Source organism: Tachypleus tridentatus, chromosome 10 (genome assembly GCF_004210375.1).
Source record: "Tachypleus tridentatus isolate NWPU-2018 chromosome 10, ASM421037v1, whole genome shotgun sequence".
In the NCBI taxonomy this organism is placed as follows: Eukaryota; Metazoa; Arthropoda; class Merostomata; order Xiphosura; family Limulidae; genus Tachypleus; species Tachypleus tridentatus.
Genome location: NC_134834.1, coordinates 194,362,212 through 194,381,771, shown reverse-complemented (window position 1 = coordinate 194,381,771; position 19,560 = coordinate 194,362,212). Strand labels below are relative to the sequence as shown.

Below are 19,560 nucleotides of genomic sequence, written 5' to 3'. Positions count from 1 at the left end.
AACGCCAGGATGTTCTAGCTGGGCCCAACGTGCCATTAGAACACTCTGGTTGGTGTCATTGTAATGTCAGAATAATTCAGCTGGCATTATTGTAACGTCAGGATGTTCTAGCTGGGCCCAACGTGCCATTAGAACACTCTGGTTGGTGTCATTGTAATGTCAGAATAATTCAGCTGGCCTTATTGTAACGCCAGGATGTTCTAGCTGGGCCCAACGTGCCATTAGAACACTCTGGTTGGTGTCATTGTAATGTCAGAATAATTCAGCTGGCCTTATTTTAACGTCAGGATGTTCTGGCTGGTCTCAATATACCATTGGAACAATCTGTTTGTCTCACTGTGACGTCAGAACGAATTGGCTGTTCTCAATGTGACGTCAGACCAGTTTCTCTGCTGGAACAGAAAGAAGGGGTTTTGAAAGACCAACAAAAAAAAAAGCTTCTTAAAACACATGTTCGGTTAGGACTGTATTAATGTGAAACTAGAAGATGTCGTTGGCCAAATAACTGTTCAAAAGTTTTGGAATCAACGATTACGAATAGTAGTATAAGTAAGAGTTAATGGCTGAATTTTTACTTTATTTCTGTTATTCAGCCGTTGGCTGATAAGTTTTTTTATCGATCTATATTTTTCTCTGATTAAACAGTTAATACATTTTTATCGTTATTGTGTACTTTATTTATAATGCTGTTTATGTTACGTTTGGACGGAGTTTTCGTTTCGGTAACGCGACTTTACAACATTTTCAATAAACACACCAGTATTAAAAAAGTGCTAGTGTTAGTTATTAGTAACCTTTTTAGAAGTGCTGGTGTTAGTTATTAGTAACCTTTTTTAGAAGTGCTGGTGTTAGTTGTTAGTAACCTTTTTAGAAGTGCTAGTGTTAGTTATTAGTAACCTTTTTAGAAGTGCTAGTGTTAGTTATTAGTAACCTTTTTAGAAGTGCTAGTGTTAGTTATTAGTAACCTTTTTTAGAAGTGCTAGTGTTAGTTATTAGTAACCTTTTTAGAAGTGCTAGTGTTAGTTATTAGTAACCTTTTTTGGAAGTGCTAGTGTTAGTTATTAGTAACCTTTTTTGGAAGTGCCAGTGTTAGTTATTAGTAACCTTTTTTAGAAGTGCTGGTGTTAGTTATTAGTAACCTTTTTTAGAAGTGCTAGTGTTAGTTATTAGTAACCTTTTTTAGAAGTGCTAGTGTTAGTTATTAGTAACCTTTTTTAGAAGTGCTAGTGTTAGTTATTAGTAATCTTTTTTAGAAGTGCTAGTGTTAGTTATTAGTAACCTTTTTTAGAAGTGCTGGTGTTAGTTATTAGTAACCTTTTTTAGAAGTGCTAGTGTTAGTTATTAGTAACCTTTTTTAGAAGTGCTAGTGTTAGTTATTAGTAACCTTTTTTAGAAGTGCTAGTGTTAGTTATTAGTAACCTTTTTTAGAAGTGCTAGTGTTAGTTATTAGTAACCTTTTTTAGAAGTGCTAGTGTTAATTATTAGTAACCTTGTTTCTGAGCGAGTTGTTATAACATGCTTTTAAAATTCAAAATAATTTCTTGGCTGTCCTAGAAAATATAAATTTTGAAATATCGTCGTAATCCGATTCGTCCGTGTGATTTTAATTCAGTTTCTAGAAGTAAGCTTAGCTAGGTCTTACCTTTTTAGAGTTAAGCTTATCTAGATCTTACCTTTATAGAGATAAGCTTATCTAGATCTTACTTTAAAAGAGTTAAGCTTAGCTAGATCTTACCTTTATAGAGTTAAGCTTAGCTAGATCTTAGATCTTTAGTAGTAAGCTTAGCTATATCTTACATTTATAGTGACAAGCTTATCTAGATTTTACATTTATAGTGGTAAGCTTATCTAGATCTTACATTTATATAGTTCAGCTTAGCTAGATCTTAGATCTTTAGTAGTAAGCTTAGCTAGATCGTACATTTATAGTGACAAGCTTATCTAGATTTTACATTTATAGAGGTAAGCTTAGCTATATCGTACATTTATAGTGACAAGCTTCTCTAGATCTTACATTTATATAGTTCAGCTTAGCTATATCGTACATTTATAGTGACAAGCTTATCTAGATCTTACATTTATATAGTTCAGCTTATCTAGATCTTACATTTATATAGTTCAGCTTAGCTATATCTTACATTTATAGTGACAAGCTTATCTAGATTTTACATTTATAGAGGTAAGCTTATCTAGATCTTACATTTATATAGTTCAGCTTATCTAGATCTTACATTTATATAGTTCAGCTTATCTATATCTTAGATTTATATAGTTCAGCTTATCTATATCTTAGATTTATAGTGGTAAGCTCAGCTATATCGTACATTTATAGTGGTAAGCTTATCTAGATCTTACATTTATATAGTTCAGCTTATCTAGATCTTAGATTTATAGTGGTAAGCTTCTCTAGATCTTACATTTATATAGTTCAGCTTCTCTAGATCTTACATTTATATAGTTCAGCTTATCTAGATCTTACATTTATATAGTTCAGCTTATCTATATCTTAGATTTATAGTGGTAAGCTTATCTAGATCTTACATTTATATAGTTCAGCTTAGCTATATTTTACATTTATAGTGACAAGCTTATCTAGATCTTACATTTATAGAGGTAAGCTTCTCTAGATCTTACATTTATATAGTTCATCTTATCTAGATCTTACATTTATATAGTTCAGCTTATCTATATCTTAGATTTATAGTGGTAAGCTCAGCTATATCTTAGATTTATAGTGGTAGGCTTTGCTAGATCTTATTTTTACTGAGGTAAGCTTAGCTAGATCTTAGATGTATAGTGGTAAGCTTATCTACATCTTATATTTATAGACTTCAGCTTAGCTAGATCTTAGATGTATAGTGGTAAGCTTATCTACATCTTATATTTATAGACTTCAGCTTAGCTAGATCTTAGATTTATAGTGGTAAGCTTAGCTAGATATTAGATTTATAGTGCTAAGCTTAGTTAGCTCTTACATTTATTGTGATAAGAGAAAATACAACAACACCGAGCACGGGCTATAGCAGCCTTTAATTCTGTTAACTTGAGCATATAAAACAATTATAGAACTTTATGGCAGCATTATGGTATAGCTTTCTGTGCGGTACGGATAAAACTTTTATCTGTTTTCAATCGTTAGAATACGGTGGATAAACTCTTCCAAAAAGCGAACGCGTCGCTCACGTTCGGGACATCAACGTGGAAAGAGCAGTTTGTAGAAGCTGTTACTGTAGGCACAGGTAAGTACACCGGTTTCATTGTCTCTAAGCTATCGTAAAGAATGTTATGAACCGCACAACGTTCGATGCGTGGTCCAAGCAGCATCATTGTTATCAGTACTTTACTAAGTTGTTACGTAACGATGTCATTTGCAAGCAGACATTCTGTAAGAAAGATATTTTATAACTTGAAAACCTCTGAAATTATTTTTTCGTGGAGAATAAAGAAACGATTATTAAAGTCGAAATTTGCACTCAAACAATTTTTTTTATTTAATTACAATTTGAACCTCTCGATACAAGATGAAATAGCTAGATTTAAAACAGTTTTCAATAAATTTTCAACTTTGTAGTTTGAAATGTTAATTGAGTGTATGCTCTTCCTCAACACTGTGATCTTTCATAATTATGTAAAGTTTTTTCATTTACGAAAGAGAAAATGTTTCTAGAAATTTTAATGGTGATTTGTAGTATCCACAATAAATATGTGAATATAACAGGCTCCTGCTTATCACACAGTGTTAGTTTAGATCTCTGATCTTTCTCTTCTTCGCACAGTGTTAGTTTAGATCTCTGACCTTTCTCTTCTTCACACATTGTTAGTTTAGATCTCTGATCTTTCTCTTCTTCACACAGTGTTAGTTTAGATCTCTGATCTTTCTCTTCTTCATACAGTGTTAGTTTAGATCTGTGATCTTTCCCTTCTTCACACAGTGTTAGTTTAGATCTCTGATCTTTCTCTTCTTCACACAGTGTTAGTTTAGATCTGTGATCTTTCTCTTCTTCACACAGTGTTAGTTTAGATCTGTGATCTTCTTTTTCTTCACACATTGTTAGTTTAGATCTGTGATCTTTCTCTTCTTCACACAGTGTTAGTTTAGATCTGTGATCTTCTTTTTCTTCACACATTGTTAGTTTAGATCTGTGATCTTCTTCTTCTTCGCACAGTGTTAGTTTAGATCTGTGATCTTCTTCTTCTTCGCACAGTGTTAGTTTAGATCTCTGATCTTTCTCTTCTTCACACATTGTTAGTTTAGATCTCTGATCTTTCTCTTCTTCACACAGTGTTAGTTTAGATCTCTGATCTTTCTCTTCTTCATACAGTGTTAGTTTAGATCTGTGATCTTTCCCTTCTTCACACAGTGTTAGTTTAGATCTCTGATCTTTCTCTTCTTCACACAGTGTTAGTTTAGATCTGTGATCTTTCTCTTCTTCACACAGTGTTAGTTTAGATCTCTGATCTTTCTCTTCTTCACACAGTGTTAGTTTAGATCTCTGATCTTTCTCTTCTTCATACAGTGTTAGTTTAGATCTGTGATCTTTCCCTTCTTCACACAGTGTTAGTTTAGATCTCTGATCTTTCTCTTCTTCACACAGTGTTAGTTTAGATCTGTGATCTTTCTCTTCTTCACACAGTGTTAGTTTAGATCTGTGATCTTTCTCTTCTTCACACATTGTTAGTTTAGATCTGTGATCTTCTTCTTCCTCACACATCGTTAGTTTAGATCTGTGATCTTCTTTTTCTTCACACATTGTTAGTTTAGATCTGTGATCTTCTTTTTCTTCACACATTGTTAGTTTAGATCTGTGATCTTCTTCTTCCTCACACATCGTTAGTTTAGATCTGTGATCTTCTTCTTCCTCACACATCGTTAGTTTAGATTTATGATCTTCTTCCTCACACATTGTTGGTTTAGATCTCTGATCTCTTCTTCTTCACACGTTGTTAGTTTAGATCTGTAAAGTATGTGTGCGTTTTCTTATAGCAAAGCCACATCGGGCTATCTCCTGAGTTCACCGACGGGATTCGAACCCATAATTTTAGCGTTTTAAATCCGTAGACATACCGCTGTACTAGCGGGAGAATTAGATCTCTGATCTCTTCCTCTTCACACAATGTTAGCTTATATTTTAGTTTTTATTCCCTTGTCTTTTCATTATTCTTACATTATTCATTTTTCCCATAACTTTTACACTTATGCTTTCACATTTTTCTATTTGCTACTAGATTACTTATGCTTTCATCTGTTGCTATTTGCTACTTAGATTACCTTATGCTTTCACATTTTTCTAGTTGCTACTAAGATTAGTTATGCTTTCATTTGTTTCTGTTTTCTACTTAGATTAGTTATGCTTTCATTTGTTTCTATTTGCTACTTAGATTACTTATGCTTTCATTTGTTTCTCTTTGCAACTTAGATTAATTTATATTTTCCTTTATTTCAATGTGACACTTTCAATTTATTTATATCAGCTTTATTGTATTTCAGTTCCATCTTTATTTCAGCTTATTTCCGAATTTATCATTCGTCTTATATGCTGAGTTTCATGTTTTCCTTTCTCTCGTTTTTAACTTTTGTAAGTCTTTCATATTAACTCCACCTACCTTTTAAATACTTTAGAAACCTATCATTGAACTTCCAAAACATGTTCCTCTAATTTTTTTCCAGTGACAGTACAGCTTGTGAAATTTATAGTTTGTAAAATATATACTGGAAAACAGTTTGGCGTGATGCAATTTGATAAATGTATTTTCACACTTTGGAGTGACAGACACCGATAAGTGTGTGTGTTTCATACTTGGTTACTTCTATTTTGGTGCAACATAGACTGATAACTACGTATTTGTTCAGTTTGGAGTGGTACAAATGAATAAACATACGTTTCACAGTTCGGAGTGATATAGACTAATGATTAGTTTTTATAATAACCTGACTGTAATAATCTAACTGCTGTAACTCGTGGCTCAAACTGTTACAGTTTGATATGTAGTAACAATATTAACAATTGTTTCTTGTAGCTTAGTTAGTTGTTTTCATTGACATAAGTCTGTCTTGGCAAATAATCTGCCCCTGTTGTAACTCCAGACTTTTTGCGCTTGAGAAATTCCAAATCACTTTAACTGGTTGTTTTTTTTTCCTCTTGAACTTAACCTTATAGTAACTGGCCTATGCATTTCCTGTTTCCAGAAAATTGTACCAAATACCTTATCTTTACCCAACAGACTTCGATTATTTTTTATTTTCCCTAAGCCTATTTGACACCCCATGTGTCTAGTCACGACTGTCACTTCATCTTGTGCAATCATGAAAAGCTTCAGTTCAAAAGATATCGTATAGCCTAGAAACCTAGATATATTTATCTGTTTGTTTTTAATAATGTTATATTTCAAACGTGAAAAAGTGGAATTCCGAATTTATTGGTAGGTTTATTGTAGTTATTTTGAAACATTGATAGGCATTCCAGTGAATGACCAGTTCCTGTACGTAGAATATACACCCGAGAACCTATGATGAGAATTTCTTGTTATTCACTGGCTTCAATAGTCAGTCAGTAAAATCGAAGCCCGGCATTATCAGGTAGTAAAAGCGCTCGACTCGTAATTTGAGGGTCGCAGGTTCGAATCTCCATTGCACCAAACATGTTCGCCCTTTCAGCCATGAGGGCGTTATAATGTGACGGTGAATCCCAGTATTCGTTAATAAAAGAATAGCCCAAGACTTGGCGACAGGGGGGTGATCACTAGCTGCTTTCTCTCTAGTCTTACACTGCAAATTAGGGACTGCAAGCGCTGATAGACCTCGTGTAGCTTTGCGTGAAAATCAAATTCAAAAACAAAAATACAAATAGTAGAATTGAGATCAGTGTTGAGAATTTGGTCTTATTCTCTGTAATATAATATGTAATCGATAAGATAGAAACCCCCAGAAAGTTGTTTTTGTACGTTATTTTAAAACGATTTTTGACTCTCACCGCGTCGTTACAGTCCATATTGCCATGTTCGTTCCTGCTCTATCTGACGACCGTGCATCTTGACAATAGTCTCGCAGCGTACTTTCCTTCGCAGAATACTCCATAATGAAGCTGTCGTGTCTAAAGTAGATGGCTTTCCATCAGGCCATCTATTGTACGAAGACAATAGTTTTCCACTGCCCATTTCAACAGTCCGATCACATAGAAATATATAGGTGATTCCGTCGATATATCTTCATACGGAATAGTATGAATACCCGTTTTATTCTTCAGCTACTCGTGGTATGTCTTAGTTGAACGGGATATGTTGACTGTAAGCATTATCTTAGTGAACCCATACCCTCTTGGTCTCGTTATTACAGAAGAAGGTACTTTATTATGCTGCTTACTATTGTCTACTACATGTGGACGATTTTGCCACTGACCTTTTTTGTTCATGTATTATTACCTATTACTAGACGACTTATTTTCCTTAGCAAAATTGGGGAATAATATGTTGAAGGTCTCTTTTGAGTGGTCCTGGTACCCATATTGATCCATATTTCAAATGACATTACATAAAAATCTTTGTCATGGATATTATAAATATCCAAGCAGAACACGCAGTTATGTTCTAAATGTATGAATATTTCGTATCGGAAAGTGATCTAAAGCGATACATTTTTAGTGGTATCACACTATCTATGAATCTCAGAAAATGCCAAAATGTAGTTCTGATACATCCCGTTCCACTGCGACTTTTTATCAGCCGCAGTTTTTACGTGGCTTGATGAGTTGAATATTCAAAAGTATTTTACTATAATGTTCTTAACCCGATATTTTCGTAGTTAACCCATCTTCTCCGGTCATATTGGTTGTTTGGTATGTCTGATGTCTAAACCAACGTTTGTGGTTTAATGTTGTATGACAGTGGTTGTGATACCTCAGAGACAAATGAAACTCCTTTATGAGGTAAAACGTGTGTTTTCAGCCTATCAAAAAATACAGTATTTCATTTATAGTATATCATTATATTATGAATTAACTGTATTTGGAACTTTTGTCATGTAAATTCACGCACATATATTAAACCTCGAAGGGTTCTGGTTTAAGTATTTACTGGTGTAACTAGGTAGCTCTAGGCTTATGGAGGTGAGTCTTGCTGTACTGTAGACGACAGTTTGACAAAACTTACAAGAATTAAGAGATTTCCAGTAGATTATCGCAGTTTGTCATGATTTCCAATCTTCTTATGAAATGGCTTCGACGTAGAGGCTACTCGTGACCACGTGTAGCAGCTGTGATATTTATTGCACGTGCATATCGTATAAGTCATGTTTTTCTATTAGTCTATCACAGGCATGGTTTGTTTTTTAGCTTTTCCTGTAATCGGTCTATGATAGTCACGGTTTATTTTCCACCTTTTCCTCCAGTCGGTAATCTGATGGACGCGGGTTCGAACCCCCGTCACACTAAACATGCTCGCCATTGCAGCCGTCGGGGCGTTATAATATGACGGTCAATCCCACTCACTATTCGTTGGTAAATGAGTAGCATAAGAGTTGGCGGTGGGTGGTGATAACTAGTTGCCTTCTCTCTAGTCTTACACTGCTAAATTAGGGACGGCTAGCGCGGATAACCATCGTGTAGCTTTGCGCGAATTCAGAACAAACCAAACCAGTCCTACAGTCGATCAATGATAGGAATAAACCTAGAATATCGAAAGTTAATCACTTTTCTTAAGGACTTTTTGTTTTTCTGCATCGGGCTACCTTTTCCAATGAGGTACGAAATTCTTTAGTTTGATTTGTTTGGAATTTTGTGCAAATCTACACGAAGACTATCTGCGCTAACCGTCCCTAATTTAGCAACGTAAGACTAGAGGGAAGGCAACTAGTCATCACCACCCATCGCTAACTCTTGAGCTGCTCTTTACCAACGAATAGTGGGATTGACCGTAACATTATACAACCCCATGGCTGAAAGGGCGAGCATGTTAGGTGTGACGGGATTCGAACCCGCGACCTCAGATTGCAAGTCGAGTGCCTCAACCACCTGACCATGCCACGACTACGAAATTATTTAGAAGGAACTTTATTCCAAATTAAATTTCACGTGTGTAATGAATAATCTGTGATAATTTAACTGCTCTTAAATTGCCATAAGCAACGATTCCTTAAAATGCAGTAGAATAGGTTATTCCCAGATGTATAACTACATGTTGATTTTGGAGCTAGAAATCCTACCGGTGTTATCTTGGTGTTAAACGAGAGACGGAGAGGAAAAAGACCAAAGTTAAAGACAAATTACTTCAAAGACACTTTCGTTATGTTTAATTACGGTTGACAAGGTCCTAAAATATTAATAAATTTCACTGATTATTGTTTCTGATCGGAAATAGGCGACGACGATGAAGAGGGGGAAGAAAATGACGATGACGAAGATCAAAAACTGCCCTCTAGCGGTGACTATGTCATGCATTTCTTCACCATATTTTGGAAGGTACTATTCGCTTTTGTCCCGCCTGCAGGTAAATAACGACTACATTTTTCTGAAACCTAAAATCCTCGTCCAGAACAAATCTTGTTTAGATTGTTCTGGTTAAAAATGGTGTCATTACAACTCAGTCTAAGATTAATAATGAACATTAACGGTGGAACAAAACAGACACATGAAAATGCTTTAGCTATTCCTTATGATTGCTCTCTTTTTATATTCTGTGTGTATTTTTTAATAATGAAATTTAAAGATTTTATATTATTTCCACACAAACAGTAAGTGGTGAGCTTTATTTACTTATAGGTAACAAAATGAAGTATAGAATTGTCTCTATAAGTCACAATGTAGGGTATAAAATTGTCTCTATAGGTGACAATGTGAAGTATAGAATTGTCTCTATAGGTAACAATGTCAAGTATAGAATTGTCTCTATAAGTAGCAATGTGTAGTATAAAATTGTCTCTATAGGTGACAATGTGAAGTATAGAATTGTCTCTAAAGGTAACAATGTCAAGTATAGAATTGTCTCTATAGGTAACAATGTCAAGTATAGAATTGTCTCTATAGGTAACAATGTCAAGTATATAATTCTCTCTATAGGTAACAATGTCAAGTATAGAATTGTCTCTATAAGTAACAAGGTGTAATATAAAATTGTCTGCATAGATGACAATGTGGAGTATATAATTGTCCCTATAGGTAACAATGTGAAGTATAGAATTGTCTCAGTAGGTAACATTGTGAAGTATAAAATTGTCTCTATAAGTAACAATGTGTAGTATAAAATTGTCTCATTAGGTGACAATGTGAAGAATAGAATTGTCTCTACAGGTAACAATGTGAAGAATAGAATTGTCTCTATAGGTAGCAATGTGCAGTATAGAATTATAGAATTGTCTCTAGGTAACAATGTGAAGTATAAAATTGTTTTTGCAGGTATCTATAAGAACTATAAGAATGTCACCGTAGGTAGCAATGTGAAGTACAGAGATGTCTCTGTAGGTAACAATATGAATTATAAGATTGTTTTTCCAGGTAACAATGTGAAGTATAGAATTGTCTGTGTAGTTAACAATGTGAAGTATAGAACAATCTCTGTAGGTAACAATGTAAAGTATAGAATTTTCTCTATAGGTAACACTGAATTATAGACTTGTCTTTATGGGTAACAATATGAAGTACAGAATTGTCTCTATAGGTAACAACATGAAGTATAGAATTGTCTCTATAGGTAACAATATGAACTATAAGATTGTTTCTCTAGGTAAAAATGTGATGTATAGAATTGTCTGTGTGGTTAACAATGTGAAGTATAGAATTGTCTCTTTCGGTAGCAATGTGCAGTATAGTATTGTCTCTATAGGTAACACTGTGAATTAAAGAATTGTCTTTATAGGTAACAACGTAAAGTATAGACTTGTCTCTATGGGTAACAATGTGAAGTGTAGAATTGTCTCTATAGCAGTGGTTCTTAACCTGGGTTTAATCGAACCCCAGGGGTTTGGTGAGTCAGTCTCAGGGATTCGGCGGAGGTCAAGACACACACAGTGTGTGTGTCCGTTCCGTTCACCCTACTCGTATGATTCGTGACGTCATGCTTCACTTGGCCATCATTGGCTGCGGCTGATCACGTCACATCACTTGGCCTTAATATCTGTGCTGCAGGGAACTTCGTGCGCTTAGCAGTCGATTTGTGACTGTAGTAATCGTGCGTCATTTGTGATTTATTTTCCTAATCTTTCACTCCCTTCATACTAACTATGTTGACCAAAAACAGAAAGTTGTCGGACGAATACGTACAATATGGATTCATGTGTATAACGGAACATGATAGGAGTCAGAGTCCTCAATGCATGATTTGCAATGCCAAGTTGAGCAATTCTAGTCTAGCACCAGCAAAACTTAGAGAACACTCCCTAAAGCTGCATGGAGATTGGAACTACAAGTGTGTGTTCGTCTTATAGCAAAGCCACAAGGGATATCTGCTCAGCCCACCGAGGGGAATCGAACCCCTGATTTTAGCGTTGTAACGGGAACTACAAGAACACAATCCTTGCTGAATTCAAGGTAAAGAGAGTCAGGTTCGATGAAAAGGCTACTTTGCCTGTTCTCGGGTTTATACCCATCAACAAACCGATCCTCACAGCATCGTACGAAGTTGTGTACTTGATCGCAAAGTAGGACAAACCACACACCATTGGTGAAGCACTCGTAAAACCAACTGCGTTGAAGATGGCAAATACCATGCTGGGAAAAGCTGCTGAAAATAAGTTATCTCAAATTCCTATTTCAAATGACACCATCAGCAGCAGAATAGATGGCATGAGCGATGACATCTTGACTCAAGTAGTTGCAGATCTGATTTCAAGCCAAGTAAAATTCAACCTTCAACTCGACGAGACCACCGACATTTCCAATCTAAGCCAGCTTGTTGTATTCGTGCGCTATGTGAAGAACGACAAGATAAAAGATTTTTTTTTGTTTTGTAAGCCTCTTACAACAACAACTAAGGCAGCCGACGTGAAGAAACTTGTGGATGACTTCTTCAGAGACAACGATCTTTCGTGGGATATGGTTTCTGCAGTTTGTTCGGACGGAGCTCCAGTCATGCTGGGACGAAACTCTGGTTTTGGTGCGTTGGTAAAAGCCGATGCACCACACATCATTGTAACGCACTGTGTTCTGCACAGGCATGCGTTGGCAACAAAAACCTTGCCTTCAAAACTGGCAGAAGTATTAAAAATTGTAGTGGAATGTGTGAACTTTGTGCGAAATAGTGCCCTGAAGCAGAACTGTGTAATGAAATGAGCTCTGAATTCGAGGTACTTCTGTACCATTCTAACGTTCGGTGGTTATCCCGGGGAAAGGTGCTGAATCGTGTTTTTGCCATGCGTGTGGAATTAGCCCTGTTTTCGCGAGAGCACCAATATTGTCATGCAGATTGCTTCGAAAAATCTGAGTTCATTTTCATTTTGGCGTACATGGCCGATATCTTCAATGCTCTCAATCATCTCAGTCAACAGATGAAGGGCGGTGGAGTCAACATCATCGAAGCGGAAGAAAACCTGAAGGCTTTTCAAAAAAGCTACCGTTATGGAAACGACGAACAGAGAATGATAACTTCGGAAACTTCGAGTAATATCGAAGATATGTCTGAAATCGGAGACATTTCTGTACCCGGGGAACTGAACCAAGCAATTGCTATGCACTTAGATGAGCTCACAAAGTCTCCCGACGGATACTTCCCCACCAGAGAGTCATATCCAGCATGGGTGAGACAGCTGTTTACGTTTCGTGTTGCGACAGCAGATGTCAATGATGAATACCTCGACGAAATCATTGAACTTCAGCAGAGCCAGGTTCAACAGCAACTTTTCAGAACAACAACGCTCTCAACGTTTTGGTGTCACCAAATCGTAGCGTACCCTCTAATTGCTAAGAAAGCCCTTGAGATATTCATACCGTTTGTTACAACGTATCTTTGCGAGCAATACTTTTCGAGGATGGTAGACATAAAAACTAAAAAAATGGAACAGACTTTGTTGCGAAAATGATATGAGAGTGGCACTTGCCAAGGTTAAGCCGCGCATTTCTGAACTTGTCTCTCAAAGGCAACAGCAAAAGTCACATTGATTTGCAGTAAATATTCATTGAGTTATGTTTTTGGTTTTGTGTGAAATTCATGTTTTGTTGGTTTTGTTCTTTGAACACAGTTATATTGTGTGCAACTGATGCATGGTTCATTTTGTGCACTAATAAAATATCTACTTATGTTTTGAATTTGAAAAAAAATCATATTTTATTTTTCCAATTACGAAGGGTTCAGTGAATGCAAGTACGAAACTTCCGGGGTTCAGTACCTCCAACAAGGTTAAGAACCACTGGTCTATAGGTACCAATGTGAAGTATACAATTGCCTCTACAGGTAACAATATGAACTATAAGATTATCTCCATGTGTAAGAATATAAAGTATAGAATTATCTTTAAAAGTAACAACGTGAAGTATAGAAATGTCTCTATAGGTAGCAATTTGAAGTATAGAATTGTTTCTCTAGGTAACAATTTGAAGTACATAATTGTCTCTGTAGTTTACAATGTGAAGTATAGAATTGTCTCTATAGGTAACAATGTGAAGTATAAAATTGTCTCTATAGGTAACAATGTGAAGTATAGAATTATCTATAGGTAACAATGTGAAGTATAGAATTGTCTCTATAGGTAACAATGTGAAGTATAAAATTGTCTCTATAGGTAACAATGTGAAGTATAGAATTGTCTCTATAGGTAACAATGTGAAGTATAAAATTGTCTCTATAGGTAACAATGTGAAGTATAAAATTATCTATAGGTAACAATGTGAAGTATAGAATTGTCTCTGTAGGTAACAATGTGAAGTATAGAATTGTCTCTATAGGTAACAATGTGAAGTATAAAATTGTCTCTATAGCTAGCAATGTGAAGTATAGAATTGTCTCTATAGCTAGCAATGTGAAGTATAGAATTGTCTCTGTAGGTAACAATGTGAAGTATAGAATTGTCTCTATAGCTAGCAATGTGAAGTATAGAATTGTCTCTATAGGTAACAATGTGAGTATAGAATTGTCTCTGTAGATAACAATGTGCAGTATAAAATTGTCTTTAAAGGTAACAATATGAACTGTAAGATTATCTCCATAAGTAACAACATGAAGTATAGAATTATCTTTAAAGGTAACAATGTGAAGTATAGAATTGTCTCCATAGCTAGCAATGTGAAGTATAGAATTGTCTCTGTAGGTAACAATGTGAAGTACAGATTTGTCTTTATAGGTTACAATATGAAGTATAGAATTGTCTGTATGGGTAACAATATGAACCATATGATTGTTTCTACAGGTAACAATATGAACTATAAGATTGTCTCTATAGGGTAACGCTACGTATTATAGTGTTGACTACAGAGGTACGTGTTGCCTTAATTAAAACACATTTTGTTTCAGTTTCTGTTTTTATTTTCTTTAGATCTTCGGTCAGAATTACAGCAATCACCTTCAAATGTGTAACTGCATCAGGTTAACAATCAGGGATTTGAAGAGAGACGCATAATATTTATTGTTTTAATATGTTTTGATCTTCGTATACGTAAAGTTATACAAGTAACAGTATAGAATATCCTTACATCTTCATTGGATTTAGATATATAACAGCAAGTGCAGGATACACTTATGAAAATACACGTTAAAATGTTAGCTTGTTATGAGAGTTCTTTCATTTGCTTGTAAATTAAGAAGAACGTCACAGTTACCCAATCTTAACACTTGGGAAACATCACATTTAATGTAATAAAATATGCAGTGTTTGAAGTTACTTTGCAGCGCTACCTGTTGTCAAGTTTTTACTTTTAAAAACTCGTTCTTTGTATTTTAGTACACTTACTTATACTGATAAATTCTTAAGTTGTGTGCTTCACGTTAGGGTCGATCACAAACTTATTTTAAGCCAACGTTGTGAAAAATAAGAAATCGAGATTTTCTTAAAATAAAAAATATAACCTAGCGTATTTGTGACTTTCACTTGTTAAGACTGGATTTCGCTGTAAATTTTAGATATCTTCTGTTGAAATGTTTACCTGAACCTTATTGTACCTAATTTTTATGTAATTATGTTTCTTTAACTTGTAACTTAAAAACGCACCGTACATTGTAAGCTTAACATACTTAATGTGCGATGAATGTAATTAATGTTTTTTAATATATATTCTGATTTTGTATATACATATATATGTGTGTGTAACTATATAATAACGTTCGTGAAAGATGTGCTAAATGTTCTATTTATTCCTCGTATGGAAGAGAAACCAGAGAGAGAATCCACTCGTACTTTAGGTAATCGCAACTAGCAAATCTTGCATGTTGTCCCTTATCAAAATGGTTTACTAAGGTACAGCTTTTCTGTCTATCGATGCATGATATCTTTGTTTGTCTATCGAAATGTCTCGTTTATTTTCACATCATTTTCTCTCAGCACGAAATAACGTCGCTTCTCCTGCATGCTCAAAATCATTCAGTAAAACAAAAGCCAATCCAGATCATAAGTTTGCCAGTAGTGATAAAAGGCCTATCCGTTTATGTATTCTAATTAAACTCACTCGTTTATTCGTTGTCGTTTTATTTTACGATCGCTTTAATTGGTTGTATAATAAACTTGACGATATAATTGAAACTTAAATTATTTTAGAAAAAAAAAATCTGACACGTTGGGATGATGTGATGCCAACAATACCATCATCTTTACATGAACCAGTAACTTTCTTAATCATGGAACCCACCACCCCTATTTGAATGTAGTCACATTTTGATGGTACGTTCATTTACACCAGCAGATGGCAAACTTACTCCATGTACAGTAAATATAATTGGTTTGGTTTCGCTCTGTTTTGAATTTCGTACAAAGCTGCACGAGGGCTATCTCCGCTAGCCGTCCCTAATTTAGCAGTGTAAGACTAGAGTGAAGGCAGCTAGTCATTACCACCCACTGCTAACTCTTGGGCTACTCTTTTAGCAACGAATAGTGGGGTTGATCGTCACATAACTCCCCCACGGCTGAAAGGGTAAGCATGTTTGGTGCGACGGGAATTCGAACCCGTGACCGTCGGATTAGGAGTCGAGTGCCTTTACCACCTGGCTATGGCAGGCCTCCCTTCTTTATGACTTCCATTAATTTGTCCAGATGATGAATACCTTTAATTAACAGGTGGGGTAGGGCGCTCGACTCACAGTTCCCGAACATGTTCCTTCATTTCAGTCGTAGGGCGTTGTAGTGTGACGTCCAATCCCACCTTTCGTTGGCAAAAGATTAGCCTCAGGTATGACGGTTTATCATGTTGAATATCTGCCTTTCCTGCAGTCTCGCACTGCTAAATTAGGAACGGTTAGTGCAGTTAACCATTGTGTAGCTTTGCACGAAATTCAATCCTTCAAATTTAGTCTATTGTCGGTAGATGGCTCATCTAAAGTAATAGCCAGTTAACCAGAAGATAAAAAAATGTTTTAACTTGTATGAACCAAAGCACACGTTTTCGTACATCAGTGACTTTTCATTCTCCTACCGTAGATAATTTTGACATTCCGGACCACGAATGACGTATAATATATATTGTGATCGTGTCAGTTCAGGGTTTGCCCTATTATCGAATACATAAGCTGGTATAATTAATGGATCAATTATTATTCTCTGCAATAACTTTTTCAAAAAGTCCTACACTGTGAGAAAACAACAAAAACCTGAAAGTAAACATTTTAAATTATAAGATAAAATAAGAATCACTTCGAAACGTTTTGTATTTATTACGGAGGTCCTGTTTCAAAAATTCTTATATACTCATTACACAGGTAAAAATTAGTCGTTTTTCAAAAGTACTTGCCCAGACGTGGCCAGGTGGGTTAAGGCGTTTGACTCGTAAACTGAGGGTCGCGGGTTCGAATCCCCGTCGTCCGAACATGCTCGATCTTTCAGCCATGGGGGCGTTATAATATGATGGTCTGTTCCACTATTAGTTGATAAAAGAGTAGCCCAAGAGTTGGCGGTGGGTGGTGATGACTAGCTGCCTTCCATCTAGTCTTACACTGCTAAATTAAGGACAATTAGCGCAGATAGCTCTCGTGTAGCTTTGCGCGAAATTCAAAAACAAAACAAACAATCAAAATTCTTGTGTATTTATGACAAAGGTTAAAATCAGCCTTTTCAAAAGTTCTTATCTCTTTATTACTCAAGTGAAAATTAATACTTTTGAAAAAGTTCTTATGTATTTATTACTGAGGTTAGAATCAATCATCTTCCAAAAGTTCTTATGTGTATATTACTGAGGTGAAAATCAGTTCTGCTCCAAAAGATTTTATGTATCCGTTACGGAGGTTTAAATCAGTCTTGCTCCAAAAATTCTTATGTATTTATTACTTACGTGAGAATCAGTCCTGTTCGAAAAGTTCTTATGTATTTATTATTTCCGTGAAAATCAGTCCTGTTCGAAAAGTTCTTTTGTAATTGTTACGGAGGCTTAAATCAGTCTTGCTCCAAAGTTCTTATGTATTTATTATTTACGTGAGAATCAGTCCTGTTCCAAAAGTTCTTTTTGTATTTATTACTTACGTGAAATCAGTCCTGTTCCAAAAGTTCTTATGTATTTATTATTTACGTGAGAATCAGTCCTGTTCTAAAAGTTCTTTTGTATTTGTTACTTACGTGAGAATCAGTCCTGTTCGAAAAGTTCTTATGTATTTATTATTTACGTGAGAATCAGTCATGTTCTAAAAGTTCTTTGTTTGTATACGGAGGCTTAAATCAGTCTTGCTCCAAAAGTTCTTATGTATTTATTACTGAAGTGAGAATCAGTCCTGTTCGAAAAGTTCTTATGTATTTATTACGGAGGTAAAAATCATTTCTTTTCCAAGAGTTCTTATGTATTTACTACTGACGTGAAAATTGGTCTTGTTCTAAAAGTTTTATATATTTATTACGGAGATAAAAATCAGTCCTGTTTCAAAAGTTCTCATGTATTTATTACTGAGGTGAAAATCAGTCCTGTTCCAAGAGTTCTTATGTATATCTTACTGAGGTGAAAATTAGTTCTTTTGCAAACGTTCTTATGTATTTGTTACAGAGGTTTAAATCAGTCTTGCTCCAAAAGTTCTTATGAATTTATTACGGAGATGAAAATCAGTCCTGTTCCAAAAGTTCTTAAGTATTTATTACGAAGGTGAGAATTTGTACTGTTACGAAAATTTTGTCAGTGTGTTCACTACAGGTATGAATATCAGATAAGTAATGTCCCCAATTTTCTATGTATTGTTGTGGGGTGTATACAAGTCACGTTTCAAAATTCCTATCTATTTATTTATTATCATATTGAAAATCAGCTATATCTCAAAAATGTTATTTACTTTTCACTGGGGAGAGAAATTGGTCAAGTAAAGTTCGAAAACTGTTTGCTTATTTATTTAGTACTGTTATATGTGTCAGCCATGTTCCAAAACATTTATATATTTTTAGTCGTAATTTGTCACATAGTGTAAATAAATATGTTTATCTCTATGCTAAGCTCTCGTGCGTTCCCGTGGTATAGTGAGATAAATTCACACACTCTTTTACAATTTTAAAATATTTTGCAATTTCTGAAGCAGTGGCGTATTTAGGTAGGGACTAGAGGGGGTCAGCACAAGGTCCCATGGTCTCAGTGGAGGCCCATTGATAATTTTATTGTATGTAAAATTACTTGGGATGTAGGGCCCACAAAAATTATTACCCCATGGGTCCACATAATCTTAAATCCGCCACTGTCTGAAAGTTCATGGAGAAGAAACATCGAACATTTTGTTGTATTTTTAGTGTTAAAATATCCTTTTTCTATAGACATAAAACAACATTATACGTGATCTGGATTGGAGGTACTTTATTGCATGCTGTTAAGTTATTTCTGTTCTGCAGATTATATGGATGGCTGGCTTTGCTTCGTCACTTCTATCTGTATAATAGGAATTCTCACAGCTTTCATCGGCGACTTAGCTTCCCACTTCGGTTGTACCTTGGAGATCAAAGATCAGGTCACAGCTATTGCCTTTGTTGCTTTGGGTAATGAGTGTTCCAGGTAAGTTGGCTTAGGCCTAACATAGAGTGATGGACTAAGACGCCCTCGTCTCGGAAAATGGTAATAATTACTACTAATAATAATTTTTTTTCTATTAATCTTTCAGACCCCAGCGCAACAAAGGTTTCATGTGAATTGTCATGCTTTTCTAGCTTACTTGGTAAAGAACGAATTAAATTGGAACTTCTTCTTGTGCCTGAATCTTACAGAAGATAGTAATAATAAATATTTAGCAACTAGAAAGCATCGCAACTCTCGTAAGCCTTTTTGTTGCCATCATAATTTTTAGTATGAATTAGCTTCACCTGACGGCCCTTTGCTTCTTTCTGCTTCCCCTGTTTAGATTACTGGGAGGCTGGGCTGTTTCGTAAGCAGTATAGCAGTTATAGGTTTATTGACGGCCGTTGTCGGCGATTTGGCCTCTTTCTTCGGCTGCACTGTAGGTTTGCGCGACACCATAACAGCTATATCGTTGGTGGCGCTCGGA

The 19,560-nt window shown here is 35.4% G+C and overlaps 1 protein-coding gene across 1 annotated transcript in view; it reads left to right on the top strand.

Annotated features, from left to right (window-relative positions):
- LOC143228620 (sodium/calcium exchanger 2-like) overlaps positions 1–19,207 on the top strand; it is a 39,810-nt gene extending 20,603 nt beyond the window's left edge. Inside the window, exons 4-7 of the mRNA XM_076459845.1 lie at positions 3,140–3,239; positions 9,352–9,480; positions 18,914–19,073; positions 19,180–19,207. Coding sequence (XP_076315960.1) covers positions 3,140–3,239; positions 9,352–9,480; positions 18,914–19,073; positions 19,180–19,207 — 417 coding nt within the window. The remainder of the gene's footprint in view (positions 1–3,139; positions 3,240–9,351; positions 9,481–18,913; positions 19,074–19,179) is intronic.
- The last annotated feature ends 353 nt before the right edge of the window (positions 19,208–19,560 follow it).